This window comes from Heliangelus exortis, chromosome 20 (genome assembly GCF_036169615.1).
Source record: "Heliangelus exortis chromosome 20, bHelExo1.hap1, whole genome shotgun sequence".
Lineage (NCBI taxonomy): Eukaryota > Metazoa > Chordata > Aves > Apodiformes > Trochilidae > Heliangelus > Heliangelus exortis.
The window spans coordinates 5,910,167-5,927,631 of record NC_092441.1 but is presented as its reverse complement, the minus strand read 5'-3'; the positions used below and the strand labels follow the sequence as shown (position 1 = coordinate 5,927,631).

Sequence of the window (17,465 nt, the reverse complement as noted above, 5' to 3'; positions counted from 1 at the left end):
CCTGAGGTGGGGAAGCACTGGGGGAGCTCCTGGTTTAACTCCTCTGCCCTCATGAGGTCAGACAGCAAAGCTCTGAGTGCTCCCTCTGCTCTCTGCAGGCAGAGATGGGGGATGAGAAAAGTCCCAGCTGGGCTGTGACAGGCTCTGTGGTCTCATCCCTCTGAGATCCCCAACCAGGTTTGCTCTTCCCTGTCAAGAGCCCCCTTATCTGTGTTTGCCGTAGCACACAGATGCCAAAATCCTGCTAGACTGGTGCTGGCTTGATCCTCCCAACTCTCAGATGCTTCTTTTTAAAGTTAGAGGATATATGGCTCTGTCGAGCCTTTCTTCTTTTCCTGTGCTTGCTGGAGGGGGAAGTGCTCTTTGAGATGGGAAGGTTTGCATCGTCCCTGCTGTGTGATGTTGGATCCCTTTATAGGGCAGGTATCTTCTAAAGCAAAATGTTTTCAATTCTCACGAGGAGCATAATTCCTGAAAATGTACGCAATAAACAAAATGAGCCAAATGTAATTAAAATGGAGACAGCATATAATCTGGTAACCCACTTAGAGGCTCAAAGCTTCAGCTTTAAAAAAAAATGTTTGCTCCAAATCCATTTAAATAAACAGACCAACACACAAAGGCTCTCTGTACACTATCAGGATACAAAGAAAACTGGATCAAAAGCAGCTGTGGCCGGGCTGTACATATGTAGCAAGGAAATTGCTTGATCTCAGACTGCACCTTGCACATGCAAATGTGTTTGTGGACCTTTCTGTGAACTGCATTTGTACAGCAGATGAGCTGTTGGATTGTGCTGTGCTGCTGGGGCAAAGGCTGGGGTCTCCCCTGCTGCAGGAGCCTTGGCTGGGGAAGGGGGGGAGCTTGTAGCACCTCTGCTTGCTTTGGCAGGAGTGGAGAGAGGCCGAAGCCCAGCTGAACTTTGCCTTCTCCACTGTGCAGACACTGCATCCAGTGGGGGGAACTGCTCAGAAACGTGGAAAAAGAAAAAAACAGAAAAGGGAATCCCCATCCTTAGCACCCATGCCTTGGGCTCTCCATTTGCTGTGTGCTGTCACGCTCATGTCCTGCTGGGTTTGCAGGGGGGTCTTGTGGAAATGTGTAGTGGGGCTGTAGGGTTTGCATCTCCTCTCTCGGACACTGTCTCTGCAGCAGAGCCCTGCTGGCCTTGAAGTGTTGCCAACAGCCATGTGATTTGTCTCGGGCTGGACAGCACAGGCTGTGAATCCAAGATAAAGTGTCTTCCCAGGCCAGCAGAACTCAGCCCAGGGAAGGCACTTTGGGTCAGATGAGACCATCTTCCTACTGCTCTTGCAGGTGGTTTTGGGCTTGCTGGAGCTCTGCTGAAAAGGGATGCTTATATATACATGAATACATAATGTGTGGGGGAGGGGAGGTACCGGGGAAAGCTATTTTTAAAAGTGGCAAGAAATCTTAAGTGTTAAGAACCAGGGCCTTGGCTCAGCCTGGGGCAATGTCTGCACTTGAAATGAGCGTGTCTGCAGAAAATCCTTTACTCTGACTTTCCTGAAAGAAGGTTCCTGGCTCCCCCCGTGTCGTCCCTCTCTCTCAACCCGGGGAATGGTTTTGCTGAGCGGTCCCCGCCGTCGGGTCCTGCTCCGGTGGCTCCCGGGACTCGCACCGGCAGAGGGAGCTCCGGCCGCGTCCTCCGAGCCGGGGGGACCGGGGGCACCGCTGCTCCGGGGATGGGGGGTTAAGGTCCTCCCCCCTCGGGGCTCGGCTCCCTGGGGTCGTTCTCGCCCTCACCCCAGACAGGGGCGACCTGCTCCGGAGGAGGTGGCCCTTATGTCCGCCACGCGGGGACCCTACGCGCCGATCCCAGCAGCGATGTCCCCGTTCGCAAGCGGGGTGTGCGTGGGGGGCTCGGCACGGCCGGGGGAGCCGCCCGGGGGCCTGCAGCAGGGCGAGGATCTGGGGCAGGGGCCAGCGAAGCAGCAGCGGGGAGCGAGGCCGAGGCGCTGAGGGGGGCGCTGAGCCCCCTCCCTTTCCCGGGCTACCGGGGGCTGCAGTTGGTGTGCGCCCCGGTACCGGCTTCTGTTGCCCGCGGTCCTGTGCGTCTCCCCTCACCTGGGGCTCCTGGCTTCCCGTAGGAGGGAACGAGCCGGGGCTGTCTCCCTCCCTTTTGCCCCCTCGCTTTACCGCTCATGGGCTCTCCCCTTTCTCGGTGCTGCTGTGGGTCCCCCCGGGGTCTGCCTCTGTCTAACGCAGCGCAAGGCTCCCCCCATCCCCTCCTCCAGGGCTCGGCGCTGCAAGTCGTGTCCCCCACTCCCCGAATTCCACGTACCCCCCCCTCAAACAGGGGGTGATCGAGTGCAACCCCCGGGCGAGTGCGCCCCGTCCAGCCACGCAGGGGGACCCTGCCCTCCCGTCCAGCTGTGCTGCCCGGACTGACATCCCCGGCAGCCAATGGGGAGGCGCAGAGGGGCCGGGGTGGGGGGGGAGCCCCCATTGGCGGCGGGGGAAGGAGGAGCCGGGACTTGAAGTTGGAGTGAGGGATCCAGCTGTGCGGAGCGCTCGGCTCGGCGCCGCCGCCTGCGGGAGCATCCTCCGCCAGTCCCCGGGGCGCCGGGCAGCACACCCCTCACCCTCCCATCCCCCTCTTCGTCCGCGGCAGATGTTGGGGAGCGGAGGGGGCAGGCAGAGCCGCTAAGGCGGCCCCCCCCTCGCGGGTGGGGGCCAGCACCGGCAGCGGGGGCCGCCCCGCCGCCTCCTTACCCGCAGCTCGCCCGGCTCGGGCCCCCGGAGGCACGGCGAGGAGGAGCTACGGAGCCCGCAGACGGCAGGGCAGGGCAGGGCGAGGGGGGCGGCCTGGCCCCGGCGGGGGGCGAGGCAGCGGCTCGCCCGGCCATGCCACTCCGGTGCTGAAGCCGGCCCGCCGCAGCCCCCAGCCCCCCGGCCCCGCCATGGCCGCGCCCCTCTAGGCTCCCCCCCGGCTCGCCCCGCGTCGCCCCGGCTCCCTCCGGGGCCGCCGGACGGAGGATGGACGAGGATGGACCGCGAGCGGCCGAGGAGGAGCCGGAGCAGGGCAGAGCCAAGACTTTCATCCGCCTTAATGACCTGTCCGGGGCCGGGGGCCACCCGGGGCCGGGGGACAGGGAGGTGGGCAGCGGCGACTCGGAGGCGGAGGCGCTGCCGTACCCGGCTCTGGCCCCCGTCGTCTTCTTCTACCTGAGCCAGGAGAGCCGGCCGCGGAGCTGGTGCCTCCGGCTGGTCTGTAACCCGTATCCTTTGCAGGTGCTCGGCGGCGAGGTAAGCCCCGCGGTCCCCTCAGTTCCCGGAGCCGGGGAAACCTCCCGGCTGGAGCCCCCCGGGTGATGGGGAAGGAGCTGAGGTTTGCGGTCCCTGGGTTAAGGGAGGAGTCCCGGCGGGGCTCACTCCCTCCCCGGTGCTCGGCCGGGAAGTTTTCCGGGCAGTTGCAGGGGTGCAGGGCTGGGGGGGTGTGTGTCCGGGGCTCCCCTGCCCCGTCCGCCCCTCCGCGATGCTCCGGCTCCCGCGGGCTCTGCCGCGCCGCTCCACGGGGAATCGGGGTGGAAGCACCGGTCGGCTCTTCCTCCCCCAGGGCTCGGCTGGCCTCCGGTGTCCCCGCTTTCCCTCCAGCACACGGAGAGAGCCTAACCCCAGTCTCCTCCTCTTGCAGAACCCTTCTTCCTCCCTGATCCCGTTTCTCACCATCCTCCCTTCCCCGAGGGTTTTAGGGAGTGGGCAATCTGGGGGGAGCGGGTGGGGGTTTTCTGCCTGGCTCTAGGGTCCCTAAATCATTTGCAGGGTGGAAGGCTGGTCGAAGGGCCCAGTCCCTGCAGTCCCCTGAGGGACTTGCTTGGAGGGGTCCAGGCAAGGCGGGGGCTGCGGTCCCTGTGGTGTGCATTGGCCAAAGGCTGCTGCTTGCCAGGTCCTGGGGTGAGCCGTGACCCCGCAAAGGCATCTGGTCTCCTTCCAAGCTCCCCATCTGCTCCAGTACAGGCTCTGTGTCCGAGCAGCCTTAGTCAAGTTTAAGCTTTCCAAAGAACAGGAGAGAAAAAAAAAATAATAGTGAAGACAATAGAAAAAATGCTTCTTGGTGCCTGCAAAGCCTCCCTTGGAGTTGACTTGCTACCAGCACACAGTTCATAGCATCACAAGTGTTTTACCATCCTCAAACTCCAGTTCCGTTTATTATTTGCAGAAGCAAAGCCCCAAAATTAAATAAAGCAAAGCGATGTGGCTTCCAGCAGGGCTGGTGGGGGAGAGGCAGCAGCTGAACGGGAGGTTACCAGGTCTCTGCTGCTCTGCCTGTGCTAAAGCCAGGCAAGTATGGATGGGCAGCAACCCCACATCTGGAGTGGGAGAGGCTGTGCAGTGGCAGGGAGGACATGTTACATGGTGTAGAGGGGCAGAATATCCTGTGTGAGTCCTCCTGGTGTGAGGGAACTGTGAGGAATTGCACCCCAGCTGAGGTTGGTGTGCCCAGGAGGAGTGGCGGGGGTCTCCCAGAGTTGTGAATATTGTTTTACTTGAGCTTCAGCAATAATTTATCTGATAAACAGGCTGCTTTTTTCCCTAAAATGTCCCCCAGGAGGGGAAAAAACAAGATTTATCTTCCCAGTCATGAATCCTCCCAGCAGTTTCCCCCCAAATCTCTTTCACACCAGCTAAGCAGTTCAAAGCTGCATTTATTTAAGCATCTTGGGAAATCTTGCAACTTCTTGAAGCCTTCTGTTTTGGGAAGAGATATTAATGACAGGCTTCAAGTTGGTGTTTTCCTATTACCTACTATGGTAATATTATTTAAGATTGCTGATTTAAATAATTTTCAAATATCTATTTTTTCCCCCTAATGTTTTGAAGCAGCTGTTAACACCTGCATTTTTGTAGTTGTTTTCCATAAAATCCCCCACCCCAATAACAGCTTGGAATGCATCTCCTCCTCTGTGGCTTCAAATACAAGCAGACTAACTTTTGTCCTTGGAAAATGAGTGTAATTCTGGGCACCTGCAAGCCCTGCTGAGCAGGGGATGAGGATTAAGTGCAGCCCCATGAACTGGGATTTTCCTCTTTACTAATTTGTCCCTCGTTACTGACAGAGGAAGAGGTTTGCTTGGGAGCTCCTGGGCCACGGGTGATGGTGCTGTGGGTTTGAGCCGTGTGTCTGTGGGGCAGCTGTTTGCTTTCAGGGTCACTGACCCAGAACTGGGGGAGATGATTTAAGAACAACACAGAAGAAGCAGCTCATCTTACAGATGAGAGGAAGCCAGTGGCCAGTGTGTGTCGTGTCCTGTCACTAGCTGGGCAGTTCAACAGAGCAGCATCTCCTTTGTCCCTTGGCTCTCTGCAGCCCGAGTGCTGGGGCTGAGCCCATTGCTTGTTTATATTTATTACTGTCCTTGGCCTTGCCCCCCCTTCCTCCTCCTCCTCCTCCTCCTTTAGCGTGGTGGGTCAGAAAAGTGACTCTTCTCAGGCTGTAATCTAGGAATCATGCCCTGGTGCTAAAAATGTGTAACCACGTCACTGGAAGGTTTTTGTTGCCAGCAGCTGCCCTGGAGAGGACCGACAGTGCTTGGGCTCACGTGGCTGGCAAATCCTGCCCTGGTCTCTGGGGGATGGGAATTGGGGCTTTTGCTGCTTCTGCTGCTCCCTAGGGTGGTTTTTACCTTTCTGTGGGTGTCTGTGCAGGAACCAGATGGATGAGCTCTTGTTTGAGCCATGTACGTGGAGATGCATGGATCGCCAGCTTGGCGAGGTGTTCTTATGTGCTCTGCTGGCTGATGAACTTTGCCATTGATGGGGTGTCAGGAGGAGGTGCTGGAGCTGCTCCTGTGCCCGTGGCTCTGTCACCTGCCCTGGGAAGGGCAGCTTCTTCCCCCTGGGTGGATCTGAAGCCCTTGGGATGCTGCTGTCCATCTTCCTGCAGGCAGCTTGTGTGACCATGGTAGCTGAGGAAGAGCAATGGTTGATGTGCTGAGTCCAGCAAGGATGCAAAGTCCTGTCCAGGTGGTTTGTTGAGCTCTTCTACCATGTTTCCATTCAGAGCATCCTCTGCTTGGGAGCTCTTTCCCTTGTCTATCTGGAGGACAAATGGGAGAACCTGTGCTACTTCTCTTCATTAGGCCTAGGAAGAGGTTATGAGGTTTGTCCCAATATAGAAATGGAATACTTCAGAGCCTGAAATATTGGGGTTTAACCCTAAATGTGTATCGTCCTGCAAAGCTGTCCTTCCCCTCAGTTCTGCTGGGGTCTTTGAATTAAAGAACTGGCTTGGGCCAGATGGGCCATGCAGTGGAGATCTGGAGAGGATAAGCCTGGTTTCTCTCCCGGTGTGTTCCCCTTGGCTTTGGGATTGAAGGCTCTGCCCTGGGTGAGGACCACCTGGGTCAAAAGGGAAGGAGCAGGGACATGGTGGGATGTTTAATGGTCATGGTGCTGGATCCACAGGCTTTGGGCTGGGGAGAGCTGTGGGGACAGGCAGGGGGAGGCAGTGAGAGGAGAAACCTGCATCTCTGAGGGGGGAGGGAAAAGAGGACACAAGCTGGTAACTTGACTTTCACTTACAAAATAAAAGCACCGTGAAGGCTGGGAGGATGAAAGGATGCAGCAGGGTCTGTGCCGGGCTGCTCCTCTGATCAGAGACAAGAAACGAGGCTATTTCTTGAGAGCTGCAGAGTGATTGAAGAGCAGGGATGGAGAAAGTAGGGAGGATGCTACCACTTAGTGTTTAAGAGCTCTGAATGGGAAAATAACAGTGTAACTGGAAGGGCCTGTGATCTCTACTGTAGTACTGAAATCTGTCTCCTTGCCACCCCATGCCTGGCTGCAGAGCTGCTGCCTGGAGAGCAGCACTGGGGGGCTGCAGAAAGCTGCTGAAATGTGCTGTTCTGGGGGGATGTCCCCAAATTGGTTGAAATCCCATCTGTTTTCTGCTTGTTTGGAGAGCGCAGGGCAGCTCTGCAGATGCCCTTGCTGGAGAAGTTTGGGCATCACTAGGAGTGCTCCCATCTCACCTGGCTGCTCCCCCACTCCCAGGGTTTAGGTTTCACAAACAGCTTTAGGGGAAATGTGTCTCCATCCAGTCACAGCAACCAGCCCTGCCTTCTGCCTTTGGTCTGCAATAAAACCCAGAGGACTCTTCAGCAGCTGCCTTGCACAGCTCTGCTCACTTTCTGTTAGCAAGAGGTGGGTGATCAAAGCCTCCATCCCAGGGAGCTGCCGAGTGCTCCCCAGATCTCACTGGAGGTCAGCAGAGCTGCAGATGGCTGGTGGTCTCCAGGAGCAGGTCCAGAGCCCTCTGGGCTTCATTTTAAGGCAGAGTTCTGGATAGGCTGGAGCTGCTGTGCTGGATCTCAAAGCATCGTGGAAGGCAGCAAAGGTTCCTCCTCCTGGGTCAGCACTCGTCTGCTGAGCTCACCCCAAGCTCCTTGGGTCTGTGTGCCAGCACTGCCACACATCCTGGCTGGATCCAGCTCTCCTGGATAGACATATCCATGTGTCCAACTGCACCAGAGCAAGGAGCATCCTGTGTGGTGAGAACCAAACCCACTGAGATTTGGGATCCCCAACCTCCGTGGTGCTTCCTGAAGTAATCCCACTGAGAAACCCCCAGTGGAATACCGGGACCCCTGTCACTCAGTGGGTGCCACTTCACCCCCTCCTCAGCTGTACAAGCTCCTGGGGAGAGCCAGGCACTGCATGTGCTGCTATGTAAACGGCTCAAGCTGTAACACACTTAAGACTATAATTTTTTTAATCAAAAGGGTGTGTTTTGAGGGGAGAGCACATGAAGCGTCCTTTAAAGTTCAGTGTGTCTGTTCCAATTTCACTTCGGGGTTTAACAAGGAAAAATGCTTTGTTTGGAGAGGTTGGACCTAAAAAGGCTCTTGTTTTGATTTAAACACCCAGCAATGGAGACAGAATCTATTTGCTTCACCTGCCAGGTGAAGGTCCCAGGGCACCTGAACTCGTTTTCCTCCCATTAGCAGGTTTGCCAGTCCTGGTTGGGCAGATGGGAACACTCCTGCTGTGCCTCTGTGTCCATTCCCTGGCTCCCAGGGGGAATGAGGAACATGACTTCCCATCTAACGCAAGGCTGGGGGGCTTCCACAGCCCCTTGGTCCCCCCAGCATGGATTGAGCATCCTGATGCTCCCTGGGGCAGATGCTGGCAAATCACTGGGCTCAGGCCAGCTCCTGTGCAGCAGGACCCAGCACCTTCTAGCAAAGGCTCCTCTCAAGGGACAAATAACTGCAAAACCTCTTCCCTGCTGTTCACAAACCTTTTGGGAGCGAGCTTGGCAGCCGATATTCACCTCTTGGAGCAGGGTGAGCAACAAGCATCCCTTTCATTGCTGTTTCCCCAGCAGAACCAGGATCTGGTCGATCCTAATTGAGGTAATCTCACCAGGGATCTCCAGACCCATCCATCGCCCAGCCCTGTCACCAGCTGGGCTCTTCCTTTGCTCCCTGCTTGTGTGTTTTTGAAGGAGATTCTTCTGCGAATTCCCCCTTCCAGGCTGTTGTGTCACATCTGGAAGTTTGTGTAGGAGTTTATCCAAGCTCTGGAGTACAGCGCAGCTTTTTCTCATTTAAAAATCATAGGCTGGCATTTTGAAGCAGGCTGGGAGGTGGGGGGGGGGGGGGGGATGAGGGGGAGAGGGAAGCTGTCTGCCAAAAAGGAGACTGGAGCAGAGGAATCGTAATGACTTCCAGAAGTTTTCTTTCTTTCTTCCTTTCTTGCTTTCCCTCCCTCCCTCCCTCTCTCCCGGCGTGCAGACAAAAGGCTCGGCCTCACGCGGTTCATGGTTATGTCACCCCGGTGCAGGGAGCCCCAGCCAGGAGGGGTGGCCCCGTCCTGCCTTGGGGGGGACCCTGCTCTCCTCGGGGACAGTTTGGCTTTGGCTCCATGTAGGAAATCCGGAACAAGGGTTCCCACACGGGGGATGTGTGTGGGAGCAGACCTGGTTCTTCTCTGGGTGCCCAGGAGGGGATCGCTGCCTCTTCCCCAACCCCTTGAGCCCAGAGCTGGGGGGCTCAGGCAGGTGGGCAGTGATTTGGGGATGGGGCTGGAGCACCCCAGCCACCATTAATCCATGAAGCCAATGTATCCACGAGATGATCCACTCAGACTCACTGCCCTCAGTTGGTTTTTGTGCTCTGTCCCATGTTCAGTAGCTCTGGGTGTTGGAGCCAGTCTGGAAATGCCCAGGATTTTATGATGCATAGAAAATGTTCTGCTTTCTTCTCCCCCCACGCCCCCTGCAGATGTTTTGGCGTCATGTTGTAAAATGCTGCTTTCTCGTTTTTAGTTCAAACTCCATTTCACTTTTCTTTTTTTTTTTTTTTTTTTTTTTTTTTTTTCCTGTGCAGAAAAGACCAAGTTTTTGCTTGCCCCAAGTTCCCTGCCCAGATTTCTCTCGGCTCTCTTTTTCTTTTTCTACTGTTATGCTGGAAGGGAGCAGAACCTTTGGCCAAAATGAACCTCCCTGATGGCGTTTTCATTTGGATCATGAAATCATTTTCCTTTGGAAGAGCAGTCCCAGGGAGCTTTTGCCCCCGGCAGCTTTACTGGCTGCTGTGGATGGGGAGGAGGGTCCAGGGGAGCGGGGCCGTCCGTGGGGAGCTGGGGAAGGAGCATCCGGAGTCAGGTTGGGAGGGCTTTGAAGCTTTACTGTGGTTTGGAGGGGGTTGAATTTCCTAGTTAATTAAGAGCCCTAAGTGTTTCTGGGTTTGTTACAAAGCCAGATCGTGGCTTTCCCTTCCCCGACGCCTTGGCTCTCTGCTGAGCGACCTAGATGTGAAATATTCCTTCTGGTTGGTGATGCACACAGAGGTTTCCCCCAACCTGGATTTGTTTGGCTTCGGTTTTTGCCAGCCTTGGCCTCTCACCCAGGAATGTGGCCTGGTGCTAAGAAATGAGGAGGGAAAAAAAAAAAAAATAAATAGGAAATTCTCATGGTTTTATATAACGGAGTGAGTAACGGCCGCTCGTGCTTTGGGATGCTCTCACATCTGCTTCCTACCAAAGCCCCGGCAAAGAGGCTTTGAGCAGATGGAAAAAGCACATATTTCAGCCTGAATATTTGCTGAGAGAACCTTCCAGGCTCGATGTGGGTGATGGCTGCCATGGCACTGGTTACTGCCTTACGGGAACTGGGCTGCAGGGGCCAGGAGCAGCTCTGCCTGCCCGAGGTGCAGCATGGAGGGGAAGGTCCTGGTGGGACCCCTGGGCTGGAGCTGTGCACATGTGTGTGGGACTGGGATGTGCCCGTGACTCAGCCCTCAGAAGTTCACCCCTTAGTCACAAATGGATGGAAATTGTCTATTGGTTTGGCTCTGGTGCCTGAAACGTGGTTTTGGTTGGGATTTTTAGCACATTTTCTAGGTGGAAGTGACTGGCTGTTGTTTAAGTTTTTTGGGCTTGTTGGTGTGGGGTTTTTTGGTTTTTTTTGTTGGGTTGTTTTTTTTTTTTTGTCACCATATCCTCCTTGATTTCCCTCTCCCTCTGCCAGGATGCAAAACCCCAGGGTGAGGGCAGGAGGGAGTTGAAATTGGGAACCAAATACTAAAACAGGTGATGGGTGAGAGCTGGGAGCTTGGCACAGACAAGCTTATAAAGAAAAGGGGATTTATTTACTGTAATCCATACGCTAGCCCCACACTTACAGGGTTCCTGATGCAAAGTATCCTTATGTTTATCTGCAATTTGGGTCTTTTCCAAGAGATTTTCCCTGTTTCATCCACCAGCCTCGAGATACTCCCTAACCCTGGAGTTGAAGGCAAACCCACAGCCAGTGGCAGGGATGTGTGAGGGGATTCAGGGGCATTCAGGCACCTTGGAAGTCCCCATGGGGTTTCTACCTTCAGGGTTTCTTGTGATTTGTAACTAAAGCAGGTCAGGTTCAGCACTCACAGCTCCTGTGGTGTCGCTGATTGTCGCTGTGCTCCTAAGATGCTGGTGGCCAGAGCAGCCCAAGGCAGAGCCCTCCCCTGTCCAGATGGTGAAGAGGACTTGTTAATGATTTGTTAATTCAATTAGAAAGCTCTCATTAACCCATGGGGAGGCTGAAGTTCCCTTCTGGAGGGCAGGGTTCGCCCCCATGCCTGGGACTCCCTCTTCCAAACATTTATTTGGTGTTAAGCTGCCAGCCACGCTATGCAAATATAGATGTTAATCATGAATAAATTCATTTTTAGCTCTGGGTTGAGACTAGACTTGGGAGGAACCCCATTCAGGGGGGTGGTGGGGAGTGTGATGCCTTTTGGGAGTATGGGGGAAACACAACTCCCAGGGCCACACTGTTCAGATCCTGCAGGAGGGAACAAATATCTCAACCCTGGGGGCCATAGGAATAAAATGTTCCTTCTACCATGGGCTGAGTGAGGCTTTCAAGTGCATTGGATGGGCTGCACTTAGATCAGCCTCCTCTGTGTTTGTGTTTGCTGTCAATAGCATGAAACCTGGGTTTGGGCTGGTGGCATCTGTGCCTGTGTTGGATGCAAAGTGGCTTTAATTTGAGAACCATCATGTCTAGGTGGCCTGGCTGAAGCAATTCTACCTTAACGGGAGAAAACAGGAACCACGGTGAGAATGATAAATAACAGGGCTCTGATGCTCCATTGAATTAATGCTTATTTGGGCAGACAGGGAGGAGGGGAATTAAATTAATATCTGACTTGTAACTGCTACTGTATGTGGTTATTGACTTATCTTGCTTTGGAGGACCATAAATATGTCCCAGGATATACCCCCGAGACCATAATCTGCTCAGGGTCACAGTGCAGGTCTGTCTCTGATGTTCCTTCAGAGACTTGGCCTGACTTCTGGGGTCAAAAATCCAGATTCCTCTGATGAAGGAACCCAGCCACGTGCAGAGGGGAATGTGTTTGCACTTTACTGTGAGCACACGGCATAAATCTCGAATGCCTCTGCCTCACATAAATCGCTTTATTGTTTGTAATCCCCGGTGCTGAAGGGCAGGGAGCCCGAATGGACTGGAGGGGGAGACACGGGGGAAGCTCCTCAGCTTCAGGGTTGGTGTGAATCACAGCTGGAAGCTCGTGCTCTCATCCACTCTCTTTTTCTCCGTGCCTGGGAATTTGTGCCCCTTAGGCAGTCGTTTGGATGCTGAGGGTGCCTGGGTGAGATAAGTTAAGGGGGTCTCAATGTGCCCCTCAAAAGCCCTAGCCAAGGGGCTCAGGTATCCATAAGCCTGATTGGAAGACAATCTTCCCTTTCTCTACGCCGTGTGGATGCCCTGGTCTGGATGACCTGGTGGATGTTGTGCCAATCCCAGGCACCCCAGTGATGCCAATGTGACACTTTTTGTGTGGCTCAGCATGCCCTGTGCCCATGCAGATGGGCTTCTCAGTGTCCTGGCTGCACGTTGGTGGGGGCACATGGGGTCAGCAGCTTGGGAAACTCATGGCTGGTGATGCTGTGGGCCAGGCTGATCTGTCGTGGTCTTGTGAGGTTGGAGCTGGCGCTGGAACATCCCTGGGTGGCTGAACCGTGAGAGTCTGTCCTCTAGGTGAGGTGGACATTTCCTTCCCACCTCTTGGCCTCTGTTTTGTGGCGAGGATAACTCTGTGTGTGACTCCTCCTGGCAGTGTGTGTCCACCCCGTTCCAGGGCACAGCCCATGTTAGCAGAGAAGTGCCCAGCTCTGCTCTGAGCCCTCTCCCCTGCCATTGCTCCAGGCCCTGGCACATCTCTTTGCCTGGGTTGGGCATTGCAGTGGGGAGGATATTTTTCAGGGTGCTTCTGGTTTACCTTGCCAACCCATTGCTTAGGATGGAGCAGGTCCTGTCCCCTCCTGTAGCCCCTTCCCTGGGCTCTGCCTCTCCAGCCACTAACACACATCTCCCATGGGAGCAATTTCCCCTGCCATGGCCATATTGAAGCCCCTTCCTCTTCATAAACCACTCATGGCAGCAGCACGGGGGAATTCTGCCTTTCACCAGGCTGAAAAACTGCAGAGGAGCCCAAGGCCAGTGCCGGGTACCTGCAGTGAGGGTGGGGATGCTTCTGCCTTCATCTCAGTCAATGGGCTCTGGAAGCTCCAGCAGCAGATGTTCAAAGCTTACAGCTGGGTTTTGGGCTTGGCTTTTTGCTGGGTTTAGTTTTCTCTTTTCTTGTAACCCCATGAAACTGGGTTGTCTCAGCTCTGGGAGCACAGAGGGTTGGGCATACAGTGGTCAAGCTGCAAAGCTGGTGGTGAATTGGGGGAAATTGAAGGACAAAAGGATGTACTGAAAGCTCTTTGCTGTGCTCCCTCCTCCCCTTCCCCAAATCCACTAATTTCATCTGGCAAATACCTTGATTTTTTTTTTTTTTTTTTTTTTTGATTGTTGTACTATTGCCTGGGCTTTGCATCGGGGGCAGGATGGAGGTTGGGGAGGGTGTGTGTGTGTGCGCTGAAGCTATTCAAGGAGTTGTGATCTCTGCGTTTCATTTTGCAGTTCAGCTGGAAAGATCTTGCTTCCAAATACACCCACACACAGGCACAGCAAGAGAGAAAGGCAAGGGAGCTGCTTGGGGGTGGGGAGGGCTGGGCAGTGCCTGGTACCTGGGAGCCTTTCCCTACCTTTGGAGAATTTGGTTTGGAGTGGTCTATAGTCTTAATTTGGGGACAGGAGATGGTACCCTCTGCCCCAGCCTCGTGTCTCAAGGCCACCCAAGTGCTTGGCTGCTTTAGTCCAAAGTAAAAGGGGAGAGAGAGGAGTGAGGATCCCTGAGCAGAGCCTTGCCCTGAGCCTGGCAGCACCTGGGGGGTTACATGGTGTGGATGTACGTACACGTGTACCCACCAGGGCATGGCAGAGTGGTGGTGAGACCTGTTTCTGTAGTGGGAGAAGATGAAAGGCACAGAAAGAAGTCACTAAACCCCTCTCCCAGTGAGCTTCAGCCTGAAGTAATCTTGGTTCCAAAGATGGGCTGGTGCTGGAGTGACTCTTCAAGCCTGTAACTCCCCATCTGGACCTCTAGTTCCTTCCTTACCAGCTGGGTCCTGACCCCAGCTCCTTTTTTCTGGTGGTGTGGGTCCATCCCCCAGTACAGGGAGGGGATGGGGTTAGTGGAAAGCAAAGGAACCTTCCTCTGCCTGGGCTTCTGGGGGAGTGCAGCAGCAAGGGGAGGTCAATTTGGGCTGGCTGAGCAGCAGAGCAGATGGGGGCTTGGGGGTGGTAAAGGGTTTTGGAGGGTTACCTGCCACCCAACAGCAAGGGGGACACCTTAGCTCTGTGTCCTTCCTCAGCTTTAGGGCTGTGGAGCAGCTTGGGGTGCTGGGGGGAACAGGGGAGCACGCCATCCTGCAGGGACCTGCCAGAGGTGCCCACACTGTTCCCAGCTCCCCTCTGGGCCCCTTGGGTGGATGCTGGTGTTAGGTCCCTCTGCTTGGCCCCCACACACCGAGTGCTCCCCTTTGGGGTCATCGTGTGATTGCTTCTACCCTCCAAAGAGGCTGAGCTCATACAACAATATTCCCCAGGCCAACACCACTTACTTTTTGGAGTTCCTCGGCTTTGGTATTCTTCAAACTTTGGATCCTCAGGCACGAAACACAACACCCTTTGGCACCAGAGGCTTTTCCCCAGCCCTGCGGCTTCGGTTATCCCCTGTATCCCACAGCTTGGGGAGAAAACTGCCCCATCCCCAAGCTGCCAGCGGATGCCATCCCCTCCCAAGCTCACCACAGGTCTTAAATGGTGGTAAAACAGGATCCTCTGGCCACCTCGGCACACCGCAGCGTGTGAGGGGAGGGCAGGCACTGAAGGGTTCGTCTGAGCCAGGGGCCACGGCCCCAGCCAGGGCTCTGCCAAGCAGGGAAAATGCCAGAGCAGTGAGTTTATCCCACCCTGTTTGATTTGTGGTCGCGGGAGAAGTGGGGTCAGGAGAAAACGCGGAGGATGCGGCAGAAAGAAAAAATTCCAAAACAGTCGCGAGAAAACATCTTGTGGTGGTAGGAGCTGGGATTTTCTTTGTGTTTTTCCTCCCCCCGCTGTTGGCAGCACTGGCTGCGAGGTGAAGTTTATGAGAGGAATAACGGCGGTTCCGGGAAATATTTTGCCTCGCCTGTATTGTTGAATTTTTTTTCTTTTTTTTTTTTTTTTTTTTTTTTTCTGGCAGTGGATGAAGGGAACGGGAACACAAACAGCTTGGCCACTGGGTTGTTGGTCCAGAAATCAGCCTGGCCAGCGAGTGGCTGCTTTGGTGGGGAGAGAAAATACTCGAAAGCGGATGGGGTTTGCATTGATTCCTTTCTCTGTTCATCCTCACTCCTGGGTGGCTCTTAGGATGCTGTTAAACGAGGGGCAAACATACCTGAAGGCAGAAACTGTTAAGTCAAGGATGTGCAGTGATGCTGCTGAGCTCCCATGTGTTCTTGCTGATTAAAATATTAAATTCTTCCATTTTTTTTTTACAAGATTTGGGGTTTCTGTGCCGAGCTGGAGCGTCACTATGGCAACAGCAAAAGGCAACTTTTATCCCTAACCCTTTTTTTTTTTTTTTTCTTTTCTTGGAGAGGGGGAAGAGGATAGGTGCACGATGCTGGAGCACTGATAACTCTTTGGAACACCTTAATATTTGAAGTAGTGAGTGCTGGGAGAGGGCTGGGACTGGTAAAATTGAAATATAAAATTACTCTGAGACAAGCTCTGCCCTGGGTGGGCACCTCTGCCCACAAAAGGTCTATTTTGATTGCAGGAGAGAAGTGAGGTCACATCTATCCCACCCCAAGCCCGAGTGTTTCCCACTCGGGTCTGTCACACCCAGAGGAGCTTGCAGACATCCTCAGAGTGACTGCAGCAACGTTTCAGGAGGCAACAAAAACCTGAACCTTTCAGGAAAAGTCTTGCAGCATGTAATGAAAAGGAAACCAGCTGGCTTGGTGGCAACCTGATGGGTTTGGGGAGCAATTCTTAGAATCTTATACTGTAGGTCTTTCTAGAAAGCTATTATACAATTTAATAACATGTTATATTCTTATATATAATATTTAAATCATCCTATAGTATTGTGTAGGAGGAATCTAATTTTCCACTACAGTGTAATACACCTTTCTATAGGTTTTCAGTTGTGGGTTTGGTTTTTTTTTTTTAATCCAATAGAGTTAAATGAAAAAAATATATCCTTCCTAAAAAAAATTTACAAAATTATGAGAAAATAATACCTTTAATTTATTCAATAAAGCATGTAACTTTTTCACAGGGGTTTATATGGCAGCATAAAAACCTACCTTGAGCTTGTTAGCATTGTGATCAGAGAGAAATGGGTTCAGATGTGGTCCTGGTGGAGCAGTGTGGGGGGGCCTGGACCTGTCTAAGGAAGGGAAATAATAATAATAATAATAATAATAATAATAATAATAATAATAATCCAGGAAATTATTGCATCACTATTTCCCTTTGTGGAATGCAAGGAAAAGTCTGTCTGCAGGACCTTGGGGAGGGTGATGCTTCTGTTTATTTTGTGGCTTTGTCTTGTACATGCAGGCTGTGTCCTTTTGTGTTTCTGCCTGGTAGCACCTGGTTTGGGTCATAAAGTCCTCTCCAAAGTGGGGCAAAGATTCCTCCTCACTGCTGTGCTGTTGGGAGGTGTAATGGGGCTCAGTGGGTGTGTGGTGACCCAACCCTTCCTCACCTTAATTTCTGTCAGCTATAGCCCCAGCAATAAATCCATGGTGCTGGGATGCTCTGTGGTTATGAGCAAGGCTGGGGTGTGGAGTGGCCTGGGGGATGGTGCTGTTCTCCATGGGAAAACGTGGGGCAGGGCCCCCTCTTTATCACAGCTTGGGGGTGCCCATCACAGTGGCCTCGGGGACCTGCCTGGTCCTGGGGACCCCCACGGCCCAATTCGTGCCAGGCTTCCAGGCAACTGGTGCCATCTCAGAGAGTCACAGAGGAGAAGCTGGTGGCCCTGGTCCTTGGAGGTCCCTAGAGGACAAGCCCCTTTTAATAGCCATGGCAACTAATAAGCCCTGCGTGGTGACATCCCCGCCGTTGCCATGGAAACAAGCCGAACATCACATAGCAACGTGTGCCTCGCGTACCCATGGAAACCAGCCCGGTAGTTTTTTAGCGTCGCTGTGTTGAATTCTCCACTCTGGGAGGTGGTGATGGGGTTTATCCCGAGGTGAACCCGCTGCTGCAGGGAGGGGGGGGCCCGGGATCAACCAGGGGGACCCGTGGGCTGCAGGACCCCCGGGGGTTCCCAGGATTCGGGTTTGTAACGTGACTGGGAGTGCAGCCCAGTGGGATGTTCCCAGGCTGATGGAGAGGGGGAAGGTGTGTGCTGTCTGGGTGGTTTGTTTTTTTTGTTTTTTTTTTTTTTTCTAGTGAAGGCAGCAGGTCTTGGCAGGGATGTGGGAGAAATTATTTGAATTGATTTTTTGATGGGCTTTGCTGAATGGGGAAAAAAAAAAAAAAAAAAAAAATCAGAGGTGCTCAGGGCTGGAGGGCTGGGAACTACCTCGCCGCAGGC

The 17,465-nt window shown here is 53.9% G+C and overlaps 1 protein-coding gene across 5 annotated transcripts in view; it reads left to right on the top strand.

Annotated features, from left to right (window-relative positions):
* Positions 1 to 2,501: 2,501 nt before the first annotated feature.
* The window catches only part of CACNA1G (calcium voltage-gated channel subunit alpha1 G), a 143,427-nt gene continuing 128,463 nt past the window's right edge, over positions 2,502 to 17,465 (top strand). For all 5 annotated transcript variants that reach the window (XM_071763790.1, XM_071763788.1, XM_071763789.1 and 2 more), the window contains exon 1: positions 2,502 to 3,242. In XM_071763790.1, the coding sequence (XP_071619891.1) occupies positions 3,001 to 3,242 (242 nt within the window). In that variant the 5' untranslated portion in view covers positions 2,502 to 3,000. The remainder of the gene's footprint in view (positions 3,243 to 17,465) is intronic.